The sequence below is a fragment of the Falco biarmicus genome, chromosome 3, assembly GCF_023638135.1.
Source record: "Falco biarmicus isolate bFalBia1 chromosome 3, bFalBia1.pri, whole genome shotgun sequence".
Lineage (NCBI taxonomy): Eukaryota > Metazoa > Chordata > Aves > Falconiformes > Falconidae > Falco > Falco biarmicus.
The window spans coordinates 93249303-93273439 of record NC_079290.1 but is presented as its reverse complement, the minus strand read 5'-3'; the positions used below and the strand labels follow the sequence as shown (position 1 = coordinate 93273439).

Below are 24137 nucleotides of genomic sequence, written 5' to 3'. Positions count from 1 at the left end.
TCTACTCTTTTTCTGTAATAATTTCTAACAATTTATTTGTTGGTTTGTTGTTTTTTAAAAAAAAAAAAACTAGCAGTGAGCAGATATTTGCAGAAAATGACCCAAAACAAACCCAATGCCCTTTTCCTGAGTAGTAACACGAGTCGGGAACCAGTCACTGTCCAGGCACAGTTTTGCACAGAAGTGTGTTTGTCCCCTCCTCAGCACTTGGCGTTCATCTGCACCGAAAGTGATCTCTCATTCCAATTAAGTCTGCAGTGGTCACCCACAGGGAGCTGCAGGGACCCTTACACCTTTCCTGTACCCCCATGTACCAACCACATCCTCTCCTACACTAAGAGACGAAATGATTAATAAGATGCTTCCCACTTGAATAAGCAAATGAAAAAACACCAGCAACAATAATTTCTTAAAAAGTGTTAACTGCAAAAATAACACTGCAATTGTAACTGATTACGATTCAAGTACCAGAGAGGGAAAAAACTCTGACCTGCAAAATGGATTGGGAAAAAAAAAAAACCCAAAACAAAAAAGAAATCAATTAGTGGTAGAAGCTGCTTTTTTCCAAAGTCCTTTCTTTACTTTCACTGCTTTATAGTCCCCTGTATATATAATCCACAAGTCTTCATGTCAGTTGTCCAGTGCAGGTTGGTTTGTTGGGTTGTTTTTTTTTTTTTTCTTGTTTTCCTTTTGTTTTCTGCCTACAAACAGTGGTGTTTTGATGCATGTTCATATGTACTAGCAAGCCCTAACTGTAAACACTGTAACACTGCACTACATCAAATACTTCACACGAGAGGCCAACCCCAGACAGTGATATCACAATGTAACATAGTATGTAACAGCTTCCAGTATTTTTTCCACTTCTGCATCAGCAATTACACAGAAAACATTTCTTAGGATTTCAGTGTATTGGCACAGATTATAGAAATTAAAAATGAGGGTTCTAAAAAAACCTACATATGTGCCCATTTTTTGTCTGAGTAGATGTATTTACGGCATTTACATTTTGGAAGCAAACAAAAGTTCCAGCTTCCTTTGAAATGTCACTATAAATATTTATAAGAAGACAAAAAAGGTCCAAATTTATTGTACATTTCACCTAGCATACTGTTTTGCCCAGTGTTTCTGGAAGAGGGTGCAGAAGGTATACATCATTTATGAAAGAGACACTTCAGTTAACTCCTTCCAGATTATGGCATTACAGCGATTCAGCAGACAGAACAGTGCAACCAGTAATAAACTGGGCACCCCCCAGCATTAGAACAGGCATCCCCCAAGATGCCTGGGAGGAGGGGTGGGGAGAGGGTGATACTCCTCAAATTATATGGCTGCTGATCAGAGATACCCTGCTGGTGCTGAAACCTTCTCAGCTGTTGGGAGGGAATGTGTGTGCGTGCACTGTAACTTTTCCTTTTCTCATAAAGTTAAGCACTTCTTGATTCTGTTTCAAGGACACAGTTTCAGAGGGAACCATTAGATGTTCTTCAGTCACCTTCTGTTCTTTTTGCAAGTATGTCACCTTTCCACACACAAGAATGTAGGTTTTGAGCACAGATTAACCAGCAAATTATTGCAATAGTATTTGGTGGAACATCACCAACAGGTAACTACAACTCATCAGTGCACAGTCCTGCAGTGGCTGGCAGGCTTGATTGTCTATGTCTATCTTCAGTTACTAGAAAGCCCTTTCTCATACCCCTTAATTCCCACTCTCTACCATATATTTTGTATAGGTGTTAATTTTAAATGTCACTTTGAAACAATGCTCCTATAAAATTGACATTTCTTACAGGACACTGTTGTTATGGACAGAATTAACACGAGAAGAGAAACACACACACATATTTACCCTTGAATTGCAATATTTCTCCACTCAAAAGTTTTTCCATCCTACACCAATTTTTATCTTGGCTGCCACATAACATACAGAGTACTAGGATCTATAGTAGTCCTTTTTTCTCCTTTTTGTAGATGTCCTGGTTTTGGCTGGGACAGAGTTAATTTTCTTCCTAGCTGCTGGTACAGTACTGTGGTTTGGGTTTACTGTGAGAATGATGTGGAGAACACACTGATGTTTTAGTTGTTGCTGAGCAGTGCTTACCCCAAGTCAAGGACTTTCCAGTTTCCAATGCTCTGCCAGCGAGAAGGTGCACAAGAGGCTTGGAGGAAGCAGAGCCAGGGCAGCTGGCCTGAACTAGCCCAAGAAATATTCTATACCATAGAACATCATGCTCAGTATATAAACCAGGGGGGCTTGGGCCTGTTGATGGCTGCTTGGGGACTAGCTGGGCATCGGTCAGTGGCTGGTGAGCAACTGTACCGTGAATCACGTGGTTATTCTTCGGTTTTATTCCTCCCTCTCCTTTTCCTTACAATTCTTATTACCACTACTATTATTATATTTTACTTTATTGCAATTATTAAACTTCTTACTTCAGCCCATGAGTTTTACCCATTTCCAATTCTCCTCTCCCAGCCAGGGAGTGAACAAGTGGCTGCATGGTACTTAGTTGCTGTCTGGGGTTAAAAGACAGCCAATAGCTTTCTCAGTTTCTTTTTATTACTTACAGCATCAAATACATATAAATGTGTACAATGATACTGTTAGGAAGAGGGCATATTACTGGTCATAATGAACTTTAGTAGGGTGTAGGCTATTTAATTATTTTTGCTTTTGAATGTCTTTCCTTCTCAGAGCATAAACATCCATGTAAGAAACTCATAATGCCAACTAAAAATGCAACTAATCAGAGAGTAAAATTCTACTACTGTAGTGGGCAATCAATACAAGAGAAAATGTCATTCCTCCACCCTTCAGTTAAATAGCTTTACTTTAGTCTGATTATTTTAAGTCATATCAATGGAAATAAAAGACATTTTACACACTGTAAAAAGATGAGACTAACGAAATACTAGACCAAACACTTGTTAAGACCATGCCCATAAAAACAAGGATAACATTAATAATATGTAGTTTGGTAACAAATATTTTTAAAAGTCTGGTAAAGTTTTACTGCCTTCAAGGAGGAACTATGCATTTTTATGCATAAGGTGTTAAGGAAACTTTCCACAGTCTTAGAGTGGAAAAAACCCACCCTCCTCCTAACAATAGCAAAAGGCTTTCCAAATACATCTGCATTCTTATTATTTCACTGGAAATATATAAGCAAACACTCCTCAGGTGAGCAAATTACTTTCCTCCTCTATCATGGCATCAATATAAGTCAGGATTGCTCTCTTCCCTTCCACTGCAGTTTTCAGCTCATTTTGGAGTGATTTTTCTTTCATTGACTCTATAGTTGGAATACTACTGACAAATAGAAAACAGTGCACATGACCATTATCACAATTTTAGTTGTTATTCAAGGCAGCTATAAGGAAAAAATATATATAAAAACTCCTAAACACCTCTGATATTACTCCAGTCAGGAGGTCTGAGCCATATTTCACAGTAGCACACACCAAAGTATTTGATGGGGGAAGCAACAAAAAAACCCAGTATTTCTTTTCTCACAAATACGTACAAATAAGAAAAACCTTCCCCAGGTTACAGACTTCTTTTTGAGCCTTTTTAATACTGGGAACATTTAATCAGGAAGAACCCTCCTATCTTGATATTCTTGCAGCTGCAGGTTATGACACTGCAGCGTTCATTTGAAATGCTCTCAAATTTGAGAGTTAAGTAAGGACATCTCTTGGGGCTCATCTACAGAGGAAAGCTATCGCAAAATAGGCTAAGGTTTAAACCTGAAGTATACCCAGCTATTTCACACTAACTCCTAAGGTGAACACATTCTATATTAAGGGCACTTCATTGCAATTTAATCCAATCCCCAAAGTAATCGAAAAAATGGCTCTCTTCCTGTGGAGTAAGAGTGCCCTAATGTAAGGCTAGCCTAAAACAGACACTGCCAAAAGACATCCCAGGCAATTTCCCGTATAGACAACATATGCCATGTACATATGACATAGTTCTTGTAAGGACATCAAAACTTTCTGAAACATTCTAGCTAAATTATTAATGAGATTTAGACTGATGGGTATAGCACTGCTACGTTGGCAGAATACTCTCGTTTACCTTCTTTTTGAACACAAGATGTTAGTAAGTATTCACATTTCATTCTTATCACATAGATGAGGCTTTCAATACCAGAGTTTGCAAGAGCTCCACTCACAACTGCCCCCCAAAACATTTGGGATTTCAATGCAGAAAAACAATGGACAAAGATGTCTAGAGGACTATCAGAGGTTCAGGACGCTGACGTGTATGTATTAGGCTTTACTGAAGACCCCAAGCTCTGGTTATACAGAGTATCTGGCATGAGCATCCCTGCTGGGAAGAAGCATCTTTGTTTTTACCATCTACCTCAAGGAGGTACCTGTGTCTTTCCAGCCACTGTCTAAATGTCTGCTATTAATAGAAGATGTCTCAACATCTTGAGGTTTATTCACCAACAGGTTCAGGAAGAGACGGCCAACGAATACATTACCTAAAGCCATATGAGATGGCAGCAGAAAGGCCACCTCCAGTCACAAGTACACACAGATGTGTGCCTTAACATGGCCAGCTATACCCTACACTTGGGTGACCTGCAATACGTAACGTTGCTGGCTGCTACTAACATGAGCAGCAGCACCTCCTTAACAGAAATCACCAACCCTGACAGAAATAACTGGCTGGGGTGGGATGGGGAAGCACAAAGATGCCTCTTGAGTCTCCACCTGAGGCCTTTGGGTACCTCTTAGAAAAAAACCTAAATATTGTAGTGCAGGGTGTTTAGTCCTGAGCCTTGCACTTAAGCAAGAAGGCCACTAGCTCCTCCAGCACTTCTGCAGACTGAAAGTCTGAAAGTTGTGGAGGAAAAAAAAAAATATCAGAGCTGGACCTTGACACCATGGGGAGAAAACATGGATGAAAAGAAGGTTAGAGGTCTCAGGGAAGTGTAAACACAGCTCTAGACTCCTCTGACAAATGGCACATTCAGAAATGCATAGGCCAAAAGCAGGTTCTTAGTTTTGATTCAGAGGTACTTTCTGAAAGACCCTGCCCTTAGGCAAAGCGCACAACTGCTATTTACACCACATCTAAAGAGGCATTCTGAAATTGTTCTAGAGGCAAACTCTCCGCCAGTTTTCCCAATATTCTGGGAAATAAGTCCACATTAAAAGCAGGATGACCAAAGGTATTTTATCTCATGCAACACATGCTAGGTATTTAGATGCTCTGAACTAAAAATGTAATTCAGAACAGTGTACCACCTTGCTGAATTTGCCGTTTCATACTGATGACGAGGAATAAATCCCAAACATGATCTATTGGCAAGAGCCGAAGTGAGGTATGATGGAAAGGAGTAAGTAAATACAACCTGTGCTCTAAAACTGAACCTGTTTTCTCCTGTTTATTTTTTTGGCAGTACTGGCTAGCATCAATGAGTATGTGAGGACATGCCTGAACTGCAGAACTCACGGAGAATATCCAGTATTCTTTATTCCTCCTATAATAATAAATAAAATTTAAAAATAAAAACCAGAGACAGTTCTAAAGCCAGCAGGAGTCTACAAAAAGATTTGGATCAGATGCTTTGCATGAGGGAGACTTATACGATATCCTCCCTCAATTAGGCTTTGTCCTGTATCACTGCAGGCAACTGCTAGAAAACACTGGAGGCATTTGTCTTCACATCAGCTTGCCCTCCAGCTCGACCCCAGTACAAATGGTATGGTTCTCCACACTGTAGGATTTGCAGAGATAGCAAAAATCTTAAACATGGCCATGAGTCTTCAGAAAATGCCCATCATAAGAACACATTTTCATCAAATTTTGACATCAAGAATATAACTGTAAACAAGCAAATAAAAACCCTCAACCCATACCCAGGGCAAATCACAAGAAAATAAGCACAGCCGAAAGCAGTGAGCAGAGAAGGCAATGCTCCCATCCCAGCCAGCAGCTGGGAGGAACCGGGGGCAGTGAGCTGCCCTTGCACAGCAGGACGGGTCACACACACGGGCAGTGCCTGGGTGCATGCTCCTCATATCGCTGAGGGAAGCAGTCAGCTTCTCCTCAAGACCTCAGGCTTTCTACTTCATTGACTGTTGTCATATTTATGAACAGTCTATCAAAGTGAAAAAATATCTCGCAGACAAAAAACCTAAACTGATAACTTCATAAAGCACTAATTAAGTAGTTAACACATGCTGCCATACATAGGAAATGGTGCAGAGCTGTGGACGTGGCTTGCCTCTGGCTACAGAGCAAGTTAGTATACAAAACTGGAGTTACAGGTGGTCCCAATCCCCAAAAGCTACTTTCCCTTGTAAAAAAATGTATTTCTTCTTTTATGAAGTATTGGATCCTTTTTTTTCTTCTTCTTTACAGAAATTACTGGTATCTAGATTAAAGTACAAGTAGCAATACTGATACTATTGCTAGACAGAAGAGATAGCTACAGAAGCAATGGAATAAACACTATGACAAACCAGTTAAGGTCTATCTCAGAGTAGGACTTCGCAACTGCTCTCAACTGTGCCAAAACCAAGGGAGGCTTAGTTAAGTACCATAATGCTTGTTGCTACATAAAACCAAAGTACGAAGTGTATCATATCCAATGTTTTACACCGATCAAAGTGTGCAGTGGCCTCAGAGAGAATTTTATAGCTTGTATAGCTGGCAATAGGTAAGTAACGTTTATTTGGCTACTTAGATATGGAGGTAGGAGCACATCTTTTCACAGGAGTCATACTGGTGTGATCACAGTTCAAGAGTCAATTTGTAGATTTTTTAAAAAAAATATTATCACTGCAGGTGCACGGAAAGAGTTGGGTCCATAACCTGATAATTCGAGAAAGCAGGGGAAAAGAAGTGAAGAAGAAAACCTCCAATTGCTACAATTCTGAACTCCAGCACTGGAGCCTCAGCTGTTCAGCTGCAAGTCTGTACAGCCGTGCCTGGACTTAAATTTACTAAGAGGTGGTTCATGGGTGACAGGCTCCAAACATCTTTAGATACAGCAGGCACCCAAAATGCTGAAAGTTGCCTTAGGAAACAATCCATTAAGAACACACAGAGAAACCAAAAATATCAGAGGAAGTCACTACATAAAAGAAGAATTACTATTGAGTAAAGCAAAGATCATGTACACAAAAATAATGGGACTAGTACATAACTAGTCACAATTGTGAGCTCAATTTTAATTTGGAAACCATTTAAAGCATGTCATAGATGACACAAAATAATAGACTAATTACATGACTGGTTGTTTCCTGAAACCTGCCAGGAACCCACCTGTTCAAGTCAGATTCCAACCACTAAATAAACAGAATGAAGAAAATAGAAACAGGACAGTATTGGCAAATGGAATTTAAATTTAATTTCTACCAAGATGAACACTGTGCAATTTTAGATAAATGTGTCATGTAAAAAGATTTTGCATTAAATACTTCATACAAATAGCAAGATACCCCAGTCATAAGGAGAGGATGTATAAATGGAGCTAAACTTATACAGTAATTGAATTATTTTCTTCAGGGGTGAGATGTAGCTTCAGTTAACTCCACATGGTTAAACAGGTCAATAGGAACTGAGGGGAAAATAGAATATGCTATACTTACAAGAAAATAGGAAGTAAAGAACACTGGGAAGAATACAGGGAGATGCTAAAACAGATAAAGAACGGGTATTAGAAACGCAAAGTAAAACTCTAAAGTTATCATAGTTACAGATGCTAAACATAAATTATTTTTCCAGTGTTATAAAAAAAGGAGAATTAGACCAAAAATAAGAGTGAAATGTAGTGTAAAGTACAAAGTCAGTTAAAATATTAGTGGGAAAACCAGCATGCCATAAAAGACCAGAAAAGACATTAACAAATGACAACTAAAAGGCTTGAACATGGCGAGATTGCTAACAGTATTAAAAAACAAAAAAAAAAAAAAGAAAGAGACAAATGTGATAAGTCTATATGGGAAATGTTTCATAGTAAGTAAAATACCTCTGAGATTTGCTTGCTTAAAGACTAGCCAATTTGGAAGGTACTGTGAGTACTAAAATTTGTATTGATGTAGTTTCAGACAGAGTTGGAAAAAAACTTAAAAGAAAAAAAAAGAAGCCTTAAACCTCTGCAGTTTAATTCTGTTTGTAAACAACACTGCTTACAAAGTCGTGTTTCAGAAGTGTCCTTCCAATTAAAACCTGCTGGATATCCAAAGCAATACTCAGGAGAGCTATAATGGATACTGCAGAGACATTAAATCTTCTTACAAGATATATTTTACCAATATTTTGCAGTTTCATACCATTACAGAACATGCATCAGAAGCCTCCATATCATATATACTTACATCAAATGTAAATTTCAGGATTTTAAAATAATATCTCAACACAGGAGCAATCCTATTTTGCTCAGTATTGAAGCTGTATACATAGAACTATTCTTAGCGATGCAAAGTTGGAAATACATCAAAAAGTATTTTTTTTCTATCTAAAATTAATTTTACTTTAAAAGATCCTAAAATGTGGAAGTTTCTATTGATGTCAAAAAGCGGAAGCTCTTAACAACAAAGATTTTAGGGTCACTCTATGATATACAGAGTTCTAATAAACTCCGCATCTCCATTTGATCCCAGAATACGTTGCTGTATCACTAGTATGTTGCCATAAGGTTAACTGAAACAAAAATACTGGTTATAGTTTTCTATTCTGTTATTATCTATACACCAACATATTGGTTATTTACAAACCCAAACACCTTGTCCATTTTTAATTACTATGGTATATGATTTTTCCAATATAGCTACATCACAGAAGATACCACACCATCAGATGTTTTCCCCCACAGCTCAGTTAAATTAATACCTCAAAGGAATTGATCTTCAAGGTGTTCTTTTGAACCATTGTACTTAACAAACATGCTGCAGTAGAATCTTTTCCATTAATTCTTTAACAAAATTACATGCTTACTGAAATTTATAAGAGAATCAATGTTGTGTTTTGTTTAAAAAAAGAAAAAAGTTAACATTTTCCTCTCCTTCCCACCGCAGCCCTTCCCGTTTCTTTCGAACCAGGTAAGAGACTACAAGCAAGCAGCAGCATGATGATATGCTGGCTGAGATCAGACCAACACTGAAAACCTATTAGCTAAGTTCACCCCTGCTACAAGGGGGAAGAAGTCCGCTGCACATCTGTCCTTGGGCTTGATTGCTTTGCCAGCAGACTGGCACTCCACGTAGCAAGTTCAGGAAAATCAGCCAAGGAGCTTCCATGAGCCATGATCTGGGCAAGCAGCACATACTGAATTCCTTATCAGCATTTAAGTACCAATGTAGTTTACATAACATGCAAATTAAGATTTGTTTCCCTTCACTGCAGTTTCTCCCCTATATAGTCTGTCAGACCAGAAACAAGTCACTTATCACAGTTATTTCTGTCTAACCCAGAAACAAGGCAGCTGGGTTCCTTAATACCTTCCCTCCCTCCACTGATACACCCGCTGAACAATTCCACAAGAGTTTCCAAAGTTAAACCAAATTCCAGTTTAAGACTGTTTACCATCATCAGTGTTTCGACCCCTTCTGACTTTCCCAGACTTAAGACAACTGGAATCCTAAATCAAGTTTACGAAAAACATTAACTTTAGTTCAACTACAGCAGAGTATCTGGGCAAAAGTATTAGTGTTTTCCTACTCTGGGCTCATTATTTGGACAGAAATATCAACTTATGACTAAGTAGTAAGAAATGAGTAATAAACTGACATAAACAAATGAAGACATGCCAAAAAAACCCCACAAAACCTGACAAAATTAATTTAACAGCAGGAACAAGCCAAACATCTATGCTGGGTGCACTGGGTTAGCTTTCAGCTTGATCAGTCCCTGAGCGTTGCTGCCGCTGACCAAGCAGGGAGGCAAGAATGTCTGGGGAGGGGGTGGTGACAAGGGGACAGGAACACGGAGAGCAACATGAAAAGCTTGTCTAAGGACAACAGCAACACATTTCTCTCCAGTTTAAATAATATACTGACTAGCAGATAACAATTACAGAAAAAGAGTAGGTATTTCCTCACGCAAACCATTTAATTATGAGATTGAGTCCCAGTATTGTGAAATAAGCTACAACATACTGATTTATCTGCATAGGAAACAGGCAGAATTGGAGTCCTCAGAGAACAGGTCCCACTGTAGTGCTACGTACTCTTTCATGCTCTACAATCTAAAGCATTTTAAAAAAACCCACCTGCTGTGAATCTGTCTTTTAATATTTCAATTACGTGCTTACAATAAACACTGAGATTATGAACTACTTTTGCAACCGTAAGGTGACTTGTAGTTTAGAACTGATCTGTGCACTAGTTTCTTTATACTGTAGAAAACACCCCTGAGATGTAAACTAAACTTTCCCAAACAGAAAAAACATGAGAAAAAAAAAACGGTTGCAGGTATCTGCAAGGGAATATAGCACACTTCATTGCTGCCATCAATTTGTAGTTTATCAATGCTTACCTGGAGAGCAAAGCAATGAGAAATGTCACAGAAAAGAAAATGGCATCAGAAGCGGGCAGGATGCCCTGCTGAGGCACGAGCTGGAGCGGGCGGTGGGAGGTAAAGCCACACAGCCGCTGAGCCTGCCAGTCTGCAGTGGGATGAACGGGGACAGTCAGAGAAGCGTGACTATGCATCACCTCCTCCTCACAAGCAGGGACTTCCCTGCCTGCTAGGTCCAGCACGGTCCCAGCAGCATGAGTTTTGACTGTAATAAATTCTAGAGTAAACTGCGTGGAATAGGAAAGGAGACTAACGTTCAAGATGAGGCTCCACAAACCAGTCCAACAAGTGCTCCACTAAAGCCCCTGGAAAATGTTGTTAGAGAGTGCCCTGACATTTCTGAGAGTTACATTAGTGCAATACGTACTCAAAAAGCCAATTTGGGATTGTTTAGTTGCCGAGTTTTGTCAGCTTTTTGAAGGACACAGAAAACAGTACAACTGATACAGCCTCTAAAGCTGTTGGGAAGGCGTTTTTTTTCCTAAACCAACAGCTACAGTAAATAGTAGACTTCATGTCAAAACACATTCCTCCTCCATGCCATGATGCGTTGCCCATCATTTAAGACATGCAGATGTGGTGGTGCTGAGGGACATGATTTAGTGGTGGACTTGGCAGTGCTGGGTTAACAGTCGGACTGGATGATCTTAAAGGTCCTTTCCAACCCAAGTAATTCTATCTTTACCAGCCCACAGAAGAGCTTGTTTTCAGAGAGAGACTCACACCATGCTGCTCTGCGTGGTTCTCTCACAACTGCTCCTTTCCAAAGGCAAGTCTTTCACCATGCATTGCTCTGTGCATACCAGCCAGCAAGCAATGCATTTCTTTCTCTTTTAGGCTGGCTAAGGTTTAAAGTTTAAAATTTCCTCTTCCTTTTCATCTAGCTTATGTATGTTCCCTTAACATACAAAACCCAAATATGATGATGACCATGAAATAGGAAGCAATCAAGTGGATTTTGGCTCTGTAAACTGGAGACACTGGTGGCTCTTCTGCTTTCAGATTTACTCCTTCTGTGTAAGATCTTTCAAACTGTTCTGACCAAAATAAAGAAGCTGCTTCAAAATAAAGTCAAATGTGTATTTAATAAATTGGACTAATTTGTAAGTTAGGATTCTGCTCTTCCCTGCTCTAAGCTCTACTTCTGTGGCAATATCTATTGTTAAAAAAAAAAGAAAAGTTGCCCATACCCATTCAGGAGTAATGTAAGTATAGTACTTATTACTAGCAGTAGTTTTAATTCTTTTGCTGTATGAACATAAATATGTATTATTCATGTTAATTGGAGCAAAGATAAATAAGAAACATAAAGTTTCCAAACATTAATCCAGTATTTAACTCACTAGATTCTTGAGGAAACTTATAATTGAACAAACCCAGCACTATATCCTACAGGTTGATTTAAAATTAATCGTAACTTTAGTCCCATGTGTTTAGCTAAAAGCCAGAAATTGTTTAATCTTAAATGCTAAGATTGGAAATATGTTTCCTGCATGTGGTAAAGGGAAACCAATAGTTTGAATTAATGCCTAGGCTGTTTCAAGATCACTCTTTGAAAGGCTCTATCAATTATCCAACTCTGCTTTGCTAACTTAAAAGAACTGCGTGTCAATGATCACAAGGCTATTGAAAACAACTACTTTCACAATAATTGCCTTTCCAAAAACACTGCAGAACAACCATTCTCCAAGTCAGGATTCCTCTACAAAACACAAAACATTTGTACCATACAGGATCACTAGTGAGCAAGTGCTGATTGCCCTGTACAGTCATGCTACACAACCAGGCAAAAAACCAGGACCCATAAACAAAAGAGCTGCAGTATGGTCCAGTTAAAATAACATACATCCACTGCCCTGTGTTGCAATTTTACCTAATCATATGCCCAAGTGTCCTTTAATGTTCTGATGCAACCAAATTAGTCAGTAACAAGTAAATTCAACCTAGACTCAAAGCAAAATGAAAATCCCCCATTTTGCAGTCCTCACAGGCAAAAACAGCGCAACAGAAAACCAAGCATCTCCAGAGACACATGAATTATTTTCATTGAAAACTCCCCATATTAAAACTCTTCCCCTACAGCCTTGACTAGCTAGAATTACCAGTATTTCTGATATCCCAAGGGCACTGACAAAAGCAGATGGTATCCTGACTTCAGCCCACTACCTAAACCACCTTCTGCGCCACCGGATGACCCTCAGGGAGAACCTACCTCCATTTTGCAGTTTCTCACTTTTATTTCTGCACAGTGACACAACAGCTACTAGCCTTTTTACTCACTGGCACACGCTTTAACCACAGAGCTACAGGTGTTTCCCAGTGACTCTGATGGATTCCCCTGCATGTGAACACGATTTGACTGAATCAACAAGAGCATCTGCAGAGCAGTCTGAGGGGAGGGGGATGGATTGGATGACAAAGGTTTCTTCTAGCCCTATTTCCTAGCATTCTGTGATGCATATGTGATTGCGTAATGTGGCATTTACGCCTTTTTGTTCTACCTAAAGGCAATTGCTTTTCAACAAGCTAGAATACAAATACAAAGGTAGCTGGACCAAAGGTACCAGGTGCTGATTAGCAAACTGTGGACAATAGTAGTCGGATTCTCAGCTAACTGCTGCTTTCAGTCCTGATGGGAAGCAATCTGTCTGCGTCCCTTAATGAACCCTGGGGGGGGAAAATTCTCTGCTGTGGAGATGCCTGAATATTTGTTTGGGAAGCCACAACCACAGCTCCAGAATGTCCTTGTACTTCTGCTTGTAAAGCTTAGGGTCTCGTGCAATGTAAGGTCTTCATAAGAATGTTCCTATGGATTGGAGTCTCCATTCTGTTTCTGCAATGACCTCATTGATGTGAAAATTACTCCTGTTTTATACATTATTTGTAAAATACTTCCCCATCAGGAGACTAGACTCTATGACTGGGTACAAGAAATGATAGCCTTCTAACAGTTTCAAAATAGTAATGAGAAAAATAGCCTGTAGTAAGGAAACTTCTAAATGATCAGATTGAAAATGACAATCCCCTTTTCTCCAAGGGTAAGGAACGCGAACAGTCATTCGTCAGGGGAAACCATTAATGTCCTTGGTTTCAGCACAACCAAAATACTATCTAAATTAAATATGGATGCTATTATTGGATAAACTTTGTGCAATACCTTTTGGACTGCCCAAGGGAGTTTATGGCCAACTCCAGGAGTCATTCTCTGAGATGACCTTCTGCAATGCTTGGTGTTAAGCTAGAATTTGGAAAGGTTGCAGCAAGAGAAGTAAGGCCAGTCTGACTCCTCTGATATCACTGGCATTTAAGCGTGGACCATAGTAAAATCACCTTTCCCCTGATGTGGGTGAGCCAGGAAGATCTGATAAAATAATAGCAAGAGCGGACATAAAGAGTTCAAGAGCACGATGTTGCCCTGGCTTACTGCATTTATTGAGGGGGGATAACAGTTACTTTCTGAGGGTATTTTTTCCCTTTCTTGGACCTACAGCAGTTTTGCAACCGTCTGTTTTGTCCAGATTTGTGAATGCTGAAAGTTACCGAATCATCCAAAGCATATTGGGGTGGTGGCGGGGGAGGGAGGAAATCAGGTTTTCCATCAGTCTCAGCTGAAGGGGAGCCAGTTCCCTCTTGAGGGGCTTTCAGGTTCCTCCTTTTTTTCCCCTAAATCAAGCAATACTTTGTCAGGGAAACATCACCATGAGCCAGAAGAGCGTTCAGTAGCTGAACAAGAGTTGCAGGAGGGTCTTCCACCCTGGCAGTGCTTTTGGCCCTGCACCAGTTTGCAGCTGCTGTCCCAGGCTGGCAGGCAGGAGGTGGCAGACACAGAAAGGATGCCGCAAGGGCACAGAGTCACTCTTCTACAGTGAAGCACTGAATTACATTACAGAAAGATAGAAAAGGCTGATGAAATTTGTCAAGAAGGAAGGGGGCGGAGGGGAAGGGAGTTGAAGCAGAAAGAGTCTTTAGCTGTGTGCCAGCAGAGGCAGCCACAGCTGGTTGTAATTTGGTGAGCAGCCCCTTCCCCACCTGGCCTGCCCAGACCGAGCCTCAGCTGTCCCCGCCGCAGCCCGCACAGTCCTTCCAACACAAAAGAAGCTGGTTTCACAACTCACTCCCCCTAAAAAAATAAAATTAAAAAATCTTTTTAAAGAAGTCTAGCTAGTGGGTGCAGTATTTCCATGCTGAGGAGATGAGTTCACTTAAAAGGAGACTGCTTCCTCTGCTGTTAGCATCGTTAGTGGGAAACATTTGCAGGCGCTGTCACAGGCATTTGCAAGCCACGCTATGCTCAGTGTGGGCGATCTTCAGGCAATGTAATGGATAAACAACGAAGAGGGGTTTTGCCGAGTGTGCACACAAACATTTTTAGAAAAACTTAAAAGGTGGCCAAGTCTGAATGGATTTTAACATGATAGCATCTCTGACACAAAGAGGAAAGCTCTGTTAAATTGCAAATCACTGCACAAAGGCTTGTGTGAGGCGCAGACGATGCCTCCTTCGGCTGTTAAGATATTCTGAAAGCAAACTGCTGAGCAATGTGTGACAGAATATGGGAATTCCTGTCAACCCATACATTTCTTCCATATAATTTCCTCTGATGCAAGCCCAATATTCACCACAGAACTTTCTGCTATTGACTTTTTTCTTTCCTTTTCCTTTCCTTTATTCTTCTGGTAACAAGTTTAAGTTTCAATGATAGATTTTTCTTCCCAAAAAGCTAAAACTGCAAGCCAATAAAATTTCATTGCTGTCTCAAAGTTTAAATACTGCAAGTAAGATGGCTAAAAACAAATCCAGCCCCAACAAACATGACATATAGCAATGACTCCCTGTTACATTTTCAACGGAAATCTACCCATTCATTAAACACTGCTGTCCACTCAAAGTTAGCCTGTGTGAACATACGCACACGCTAAAAATTCCATGTAAGAGTTTGTTTTTATTTTGTTTTAAAATTTCTTTCTGGAAAGGATGTTCCTTTATCTATCAAAGTAAAACATGTTAATTTGCACTGAAAATTGCTCCTTCTCATCTTCTTAGCAAAGCTGCATTTCTGATTCAAGAGTATCAATTATTGTTTAATTCAATTTTTGTATTTTTTTGGCCAGTGTAATTGATTCTTTTACTACGTAGATTTTAGTATTAAACTTCATCAATATCATTTAACATTGTCTTATCTAATTTACATCTATAACCTATATTTCAAAAATTGCTTTTCTTATCTCTTGGCAAAGACTCATTTCTTGGTCAATTTAACGATGTGACCACATTAAGACCTATTTTCTTTTACAAAATATGACAAAGTACATATTCTTAAGTATTACTATAAAACAGCAAAAGTGAAATCTAATCAGACATGAACAATCAGAATGCTTTCTCCACATATATATATTTATCCCAACCTTGATATATTGTGAAAATCAGTCATCCAAAGCAAGTATTCACATCCCTACTGGAAGTTCCAAGTGCTGAAGTTTCATAAATAAATAATAATGAAAAACCCATTTAAGAGTAGTCCATGAACATCAACATGAAATTTAAGAGTGAAAAGGGCCAGCGCAACTTGGAATGCACTAGCCAGACTGTATAACCTTAAGAGATGAGAGGGTAAGAATGTCAATGTTATGGCTGCATCAATATTATGGTAGTCCTAACCACTACAGCAGTGGAGAATAGATGGAATATTACTTCTGTTGTGCCTGTAAAAGCTGCAATAAAATTTATGTAACAGAATCCTGGGCATTTCAGGCAAACACATTTGGTCACTGTTTGTCTATGGAATTCCTTTGGTTTATAACAATGTACAATGTTTTGAAAGAAAGATACACAGACAAAGAAAATAAATACCCTCTAAACTTTAAAATATTTGTCTTCTAGCTGTTAATCTGTTCCACAACTTAAAATGCCTAACAACAGTTGTAAGACGGGGAAAAAAAAAAGTTCCTAAACCAACCACAAATACTCAAATTCTAGAGGAATCCAAATATTTTAAAGATGGAACGAAGACCAAAAAAGCAATGTAAAAACCGTCCTTCTGTAGGCTTTCACGGTAAAATTAACTGGCAAAGAAAGGGGGCTGTGGGACAGTAATCAGCAGATGAAGCCCAAGTATTTTCTGCTCAGGAAACTTAGGTAGATTTGGGGGAATAAGCTTTTAAAGTAGGAGTTGTTTTATTGAAATTTTTACTTGGTGAAGCCTGTGGCACTCTTATTATGAAATGTTCCTTCTCATCTTACAGAGTTTTACTGTTTAAATCCTTTCAAGTAAGCTAGAAATTTAAGATTAAAACATTATCTGTAGATTCATTTCTATCCCGCTACTGTTCCCTATGCCTTTTCACTTCATAGCAACTGAAAAACTGTTACACAGTAAGGGCAAAAACCAGACAACCAACCAGCACCAAAAAGTAAAACCTTACCATGGAGATTGTATTGAAAAGCTAAAACAGATAGATAGAAAGTGTAAAAATAACGTACAGAGAAATAAAAAGGATAAATCTGAATTTAGTATTGAGGTATCAGATAAGGGTTTTTTTTTGTTTCAGTAGCTATAAGCATAGGACAGTATCATAGTATCTGCCTCTACTGCAAAAGAATAAACTGACAAATAAAAAACACCCACCAGGACTTCCAAAAAGCCCCTAAAACACATCTCCATGTCTTCACAAGTGAAATCTAACTTTTTTAAAAAAACACAAAATAGACTTTTGAAGAAATATTAACTTTAATGGAAAGATCAGAGTATGGTAAACTATTGGAACAATTATAAAGCAATTCTTTCAAATCATTATATAATAAATAAATAAATAATATACATAAAACAATTGTAAAGTAATTATTTGGAATTAAATCTGATAAGGGATGTCAACGACAGCAAAAAGGGCTTCTTCAAGTACATCAGTAGGAAAAGGGTGACTAGAGAAAATGTGGTCCTGCTGCTGAATGAGGTGGGTGCCCTGGTGATGAAGGACAGAGAAGTCAGAGTTACTGAATGCCTTCTTTGCTTCAGCCTTTTCTGCCAAGGCTGGCCATCCAGTTTCCCAGACCCTGGAGGCAAGAGAGAAAGCCTGGAGAAAGGAAGACTTTCCCTTGGTCAAGGCGGATCACATTAGAGATCACTTAAGCAAACCTGACACTCACAAATGCACGGGCCCCGGTGGGATGCACCCCAGAGAGCTGAGGGAGCTGCAGATGTTACTGCTAAGCCACTCTGCATCATCTTGGAAAAGTCATGGAGGACAGGAGAGGTGCCTGAGGACTGGAGGAAAGCCAATGTCACTCCAGTCTTCAGAAAGGGCAAGAAGGAGGACCCAGGAAACTACAGGGGTGACGGAACAGCTCATCCTGGAGGTCATCTCTAAGCATGTGGAGGAAAAGAAGGTTATCAGGAGCAGTCAACCTGGATTCGCCAAGGGGAAATCATGCCTGACCAGCCTAACAGCCTTCTGTGATGGAATGACTGGCTGGGTAGGTGAGGGGAGAGCGGTGGATGTTGCCTACCTTGACCTCAGCAAGGCTTTTGACGCTGTCTCCCGCACCTCCCTCACAGGTGGGCGCAGGCAGTGTGGGTTAGCTGAGGGACAGCGAGGTGGGCTGAGAACTGGCGGAATGGCGGAGCTCAGGGGGCTGTGCTCAGCGGTGCAGAGCCTGGCTGGAGGCCTGCAGCTCGCGGTGCTCCGCAGGGGTCACTGCTGGGTCCGGTCCTGTCCAACTGACTCATCAGTGACCTGGACGAAGGGGCAGAAGCGCCCTCAGCAAGTCGCTGACGATACAGAGCTGGGAGGAGCGGCTGATCCACCCGAAGGCTGCGCTGCCATTCAGCGAGGCCTGGGCAGGCCGGAGAGCTGGTGAGAGGGACCTCATGGGGTTCAGCAAAGGCCCGTGCAGGGTCCTGCCCTGGGGAGGGACAGCCCCGCGCACCAGCACGGGCTGGGGCTGAGGGCTGGGAGGCAGCTCTGCGGGGAAGGGCCTGGCAGTGCTGGTGGGCAGCCAGTTGCCCGTGGGCCAGCAGTGTGCCCTGGTGGCCAAGAAGGCCCACGGGACCCTGGGGTGCGTGAGGAGGAGCGTGGCCAGCAGGTCGAGGGAGGTGATCCTGCCCCGCTGCTCGGCCCTGCTGAGGCCGCACCTGGAGTGCTGGGTCCAGTGCTGGGCTCCCCAGTTCAGGGGAGACTGGGAACTGCTGGGGAGGGGCCAGCGGAGGGCCATGGCGATGGTGAGGGGGCTGGAGCACCTCCCTGGTGAGGAAAGGCTGGGAGAGCTGGGCCTGTTCAGCCTGGAGAAGGGAAGCCTGAGAGGGGACCTTATCAAGGTCTGCAAATACCTCAAGGGCGAGTGCCCAGAGGCCGGGGCCGGGTCCTTTCAGTGGTGCCCAGCCACAGGGCAAGGGGCAACGGGCACAAGCGGCAACACAGGGAGCTCCGTCTGAACGGGAGGGAAAACTTCTGCACCTCGAGGGTGCCGGAGCCCTGGGACAGGCTGCCCAGAGAGCCTGTGGGGTCTCCTGCTCTGGGGACATTCCAGACCCGCCTGGATGTGACTGTGCAGCCTGCCCTAGGAGACCCTGCTTCAGCAGGGGGTTGGACTAGATGATGTCCAAATGTCCCTTCCAACCCCAACTGTTCTGTGATTCTGTGAATTAATGACCAGAATTACGCAGCTTTAATCATGAGAAAATCAAACACCTGACAGTGACTTTAGTGAATGCTTTATACTGGAAATAAGCAAAAAACCTCTGTAAGAAAGAATATATCCACATGTGCCCATAACATAAGATGACCTATGTGATACTGAAAGAGTACCATTTCCTTGGCATTTGCTTGTTTTAAGTGAAAAATCTAAATCTCAGGAATGCTACAATTAATTGCCTATTAATACAGGTTACTGGAAAAAGCTTATAAAATTGCTAACTTTATATTCTGTAATGCAAACAAGACAGCTCTACCTCCTAGCTGGAACCATCTTTTTATTTGTATTACGTACTGGAACTATGTCCAGAAAAGTAGTTTCAGATGTGTCATGGGAAAGGCATTGATGATATGCTCTCAAAAAACAGTGGTCAAAATCTCTTTTTTCCTTTTTAAAACACTTTACATGTTGTAGGCCACAAATCATTCCATGATTTGCTACCAAGCCTTATTCCCACAGACTGAATTTTACAAGAATCACATAAGAAAACCATGAGAAGACTAAAAGAAATGGAAGAGGCAGCAAATCCCTTTAATGCTGATGAATGAAATTAGTCTTCACTGAGCATAACTGTCTTCACAAAACTTAAGGATTTACATCAGCCTGGTACTTCTGCAGCATTTACTTCCAACCTAAAGAGCTGTCCAAATGAGTTCACACTGAGCTTAGGTCCCTGGCATGACCAGACAGCAGAATAGTTGAGAAGCAGAGATTTTCCCAGCACTTAATAAACACAGTCTCAGAGGATCTTATTATCCTGACCTTTAATCAAAAAAAATTTATGAAATAACAAATTCATCAAAATTCTGTAGTTTTAAATTTAAGGTAGAGATACGGAGATTATTACCTCTTAGATTTAATCATGTTATTAATTCAGAGCAACAGGCTCAGGTGATAAAATTTGAATTCTTCCTAACTTAAGAAAAAATACCCAAACACTTGATCCTAGAGTCTGACCAGTAGATTTTGTGGGCCAAAAAAGCCTGTTAACACTGACAATAAAAAAACCAAAGAATATGGCTTAAAGAGGATTTCATCTTAACTCAGATATAACACCCTCCTCCCCCAATTATAATTTATTACCTATAGACCACCAAAATTCCTAACTAGTTTGAATATGTATTACATCTGTAGCATTGCTGATCTGTGAATTTACAAGGCAGGAGTCCCTGAAGTGCAGGAGTGATTACAGAATTGGGCATCAGTGCTGCGAGTTTTATGGGGCAGATAATATTAGCATACTTATTGTTAGACACAAATTCATTCTCAGCATCATGTGACATACACTTCTAGTGGTATATGTGCACATCACCACAAATTACACCGAATAAATATATGAAGAAGTCTTAGAAAATCCACATTTACGAATTATATTATGCCACTTCCCTCAGAGGAACACTAGAAGAAAGTTATCCTACTACAGCTTTCACATAGCAGTAGTTACGATTTGCCACTGACAAAAGCAAAAGCAAAGCTACAATTGCATGCAACCACAAAAGATCCCAAATTAAGTATTTCGAGCCAGTCTATAAACTAAGACAAGTTTCTTATTTGCACAGTGAGCCAGGATACCTCTCCTGTCACTGTCTCATGTCAAAAGGATCACTCTACACTCCAAATTTTCCAGACTACAGAAACTCTTAGAAAATTATATTGCTCTTGAAGGTATATTGCCTCTTTCTTCTTCCAAAACTTTACCTCTTACAGAACTATAAAGATCCTTGTAATCATGCTGTGATAACCCATAATCTGAAGCATATATTTAAAACTGGAGATGTGGCTTTTTATTTGTCAAATTGTTGCACAAACATTTGAAATCTGGGTCTTTATTGGTACCTTGATGAAAAGAAAATAAAAAAGTACAGGACAAAACCTACTAATTATTTTTCTTAAACACAGACAATATGTCATTAAATTTAACCGTAAAATATTCTAATCATTCTGAGTGGTGACTCCGTCAAGGTAGTTCTTAAAAAGGTTAAAGTCACATTTACCTTGCAAACAAGAAAAACCCAACATGGGCTATATTTGTCAACTTTCTACAATATGTTTAAAACCAGTAATAGTCAAAGGTTTTCAGGAAAGTCTTCAGGTAATGCTTCATTGCTTATGACGTTAAATAGATCTACAAAAATCATTGTAACAGTCTTAAAGTGAGAAGCTTGTAAGGCAAAAAGACAAATGGGTTTTGAGGATATGCATGCTGTTTCTTTAAGACTGAGACAGGAGGCCAGAGCCTGAATAGGAAAAATTCTTAGCAGAAATTCACTTAACTGAAGCACTGACAATTTATAACTAGTGATTTCACTTATTATGCCTTTTTTTTTTTAATCTTAACTAGGTATTTTTTTTTAACACAAAAAAAGTTCATAATTCTTTACAGTTAGCCAACAATATGGAGCTAGATGCTGATTTTCTTGTATTATTTCAAGCTAGAAGTGATAAAATAAATGCTGAAACGCATTCTTTCAGTACATACTGTAGTATTATTTGAATTTGTGAGATATTTTGAGAGAATTTTCCCCTAAGCTCTGAAGCAAAAACCTTAATTTAAATGAGCTGAATCCCTGTAACAGGGCTACTCATTCACGTACTTAGAGTCAAAGTGATTTATAAATCATTTACCTTCACAGAGAAAAAGAGATTAAAATAGCTATGGCACTGTATTTAGAAAAAGGATGAGGACTACCATCTGAAACAAATACAAAACATAATAAATTCCCTGGTTTTACCTACAAAGTCACACCCAAAAGACTGGGAAATACTTGGGAAAATAAAGCCTTGTAACTGTGATGAGGAGGAACAAGCATAAACCCCAAATAATTCAAACAAGTAATGCATAATTTTCTGGAAATTTCTGGAGCTAAAAATGAAAAAAAAAAAAAAAAAAAAGTGCAACTGGTTCAGAAGTGTCAACTACTGAAACTGCAAGTCACTGTGCAATGAAAGAGTCAGTGCACTATAAACACTGGGATGGTTTCCCATGGAAAAGAGAGGCACTGCAAATCACTCCTCCAAAATCAATACTTAAAGTAACTAAAATTACAGAGTCCCTTGGTCAAAACATGTAGTTAATGCTACCAAAAGGAAATTAAACCAAATAAAGTTCAACGGTCCAAAAAAATGAAAATAAAAGTATGTGTGGAGTAAAAAAAAATTTAAAGGAAGAAAGAATTGAATTTGCTGTGTTTTGCAAATATATGCAAACGACATCTCCTGACCAGACTGAGCAAACAATGCACTGTGTAAAGACATTATCTACAGATCTTGGGCTGCTAATATCTAGAGTGATCTTAAAAATCTGATAGGCAAAACATTCTGCATTTGTAACTGATTCAGGAACAGCACACACTTTGATTTACAAAACCTGATCAAAATGCCCAAACTCATAAATTAAAGCAGCCCAAGGTCACACTTGATAGCAAGATGGACAAACCTTTCCTGTGGCAGTTCAGAGGTTGTTATCACACACAGTCCACCCAGAGGGCATGCGAAGATCTTCTTCGGGAGAGGGGGGCACAGCTTAACAGCCCACAGGCACTACTCCTTCCCACTATGAAGGGGAAGGTAGGACTGAGCTCAGCCCAGTCCTGCACGTAGGCAGTGAAATGCTGGGCCTTTCTGGTGCTGGTCAAAAACCACAACCACAATCTAGCAATCTCACTGAGTGGGGGTGAGGGAGGCAGGGGGGGAAGGGAAACAAAAAGAAGGAAATAAATTTTCTTCCCGTAGTGTGATATATACTGGTGTATATTCAAATAGGGTATTAAGCTGTGCTGTGAACCGTGTGACTTGCCTTTAGCACCTTCCTTTTTAGCTTCACAAGGATAAAATTAGGAATTCTGCAGAATCTAGGAAGTGTCACAGATGCTAACATCACCCCTAAGTTTGAGAAACAGCAGAACAAGGCTAGGAAATCTCAGAAGGTAATCATAGCTCCTGAACGAGACAAGCAGAAAAAGGTATGCCATGACAGAGCAGGAGGGTTACTGGGGCAGTGGCTGTAGGAATAGATGGGGGATCTGATGCAAAAAACCCAACTTAAGTATTACACTCCCATCTGTAAATATACTTGGACCACCACTGTTATTTTTTCAGTAAAATTTTGGCTCCTGCTGTTGGCCACCTGATTTTGAAAACACCCCCCCTGCTCCCCCCGCAAAAAACAACAGCAAACCAACAACCAAAAAACCCCACCACAAACCCACCCAAAACCAGCCGCCACCATGGCCACCCCTCACACAGGCTGCTTGAAATCAAGTAAATGATCTATTGATGGGGGAGCCAGGTAGATTGAGTAGCTGGCTTTTGGCACCGGTGGCATAACAAGATAAGAAATTATTGTCTAAGGGTGATAACCACTGGGAGGTGAGAGAAGCTAGCTAAATGAATGGTTGAAAAAAATATATGCAGAAACATTATTACTCATACACTGTCAGACTAAAAATGCTTTTCAAGTAGAAAGGTCTGCCTTGGGCCCAATTCTAGGCAGTATTTTTTATTCAAGACTTGGGTAACAGAAGAGAAACTATACTTACAAAATGAATCAAACTGAAAGGACTGCAAGCTTTCAGAAGGGGAGGATCACATTTCTAAATTATATTGCTGAATTTGGAAGATGGCTTGAAAAGTGAATTTTTACTTGTACGGAAGAAAAAGAAAACACGCACTGAAAATGTGGAATAACAGACTATGAAGCAGAAGAGAGAAAAGTTTATTGGGTTACAATCAATCACAAAGTGTACAGCAGTTAACGATGTAATGTAAAAAAGGGCAAAACCCAATTCTGAGGCACATTGGTAAGGAAACATCTCATGTGCAATGAGATGATACATTCTACGAAGTACTTGTGAATTATCTGCTGAAACAATCGTACTTTGGGCTATCCACGGTTGATCAAAAATGG

General features: G+C 40.1%; 1 protein-coding gene across 4 annotated transcripts in view; it reads right to left on the bottom strand.

Annotated features, from left to right (window-relative positions):
- Positions 1-24137, bottom strand: part of CDYL (chromodomain Y like) — a 110780-nt gene that overhangs the window by 16498 nt on the left and 70145 nt on the right. The window contains exon 3 of one of the 4 annotated variants that reach the window (XM_056331004.1): positions 7615-7659. The exons of the other annotated variants lie outside the window; for them this stretch is intronic. Coding sequence (XP_056186979.1) covers positions 7615-7659 — 45 coding nt within the window. The remainder of the gene's footprint in view (positions 1-7614; positions 7660-24137) is intronic. 4 annotated transcript variants of the gene reach the window in all.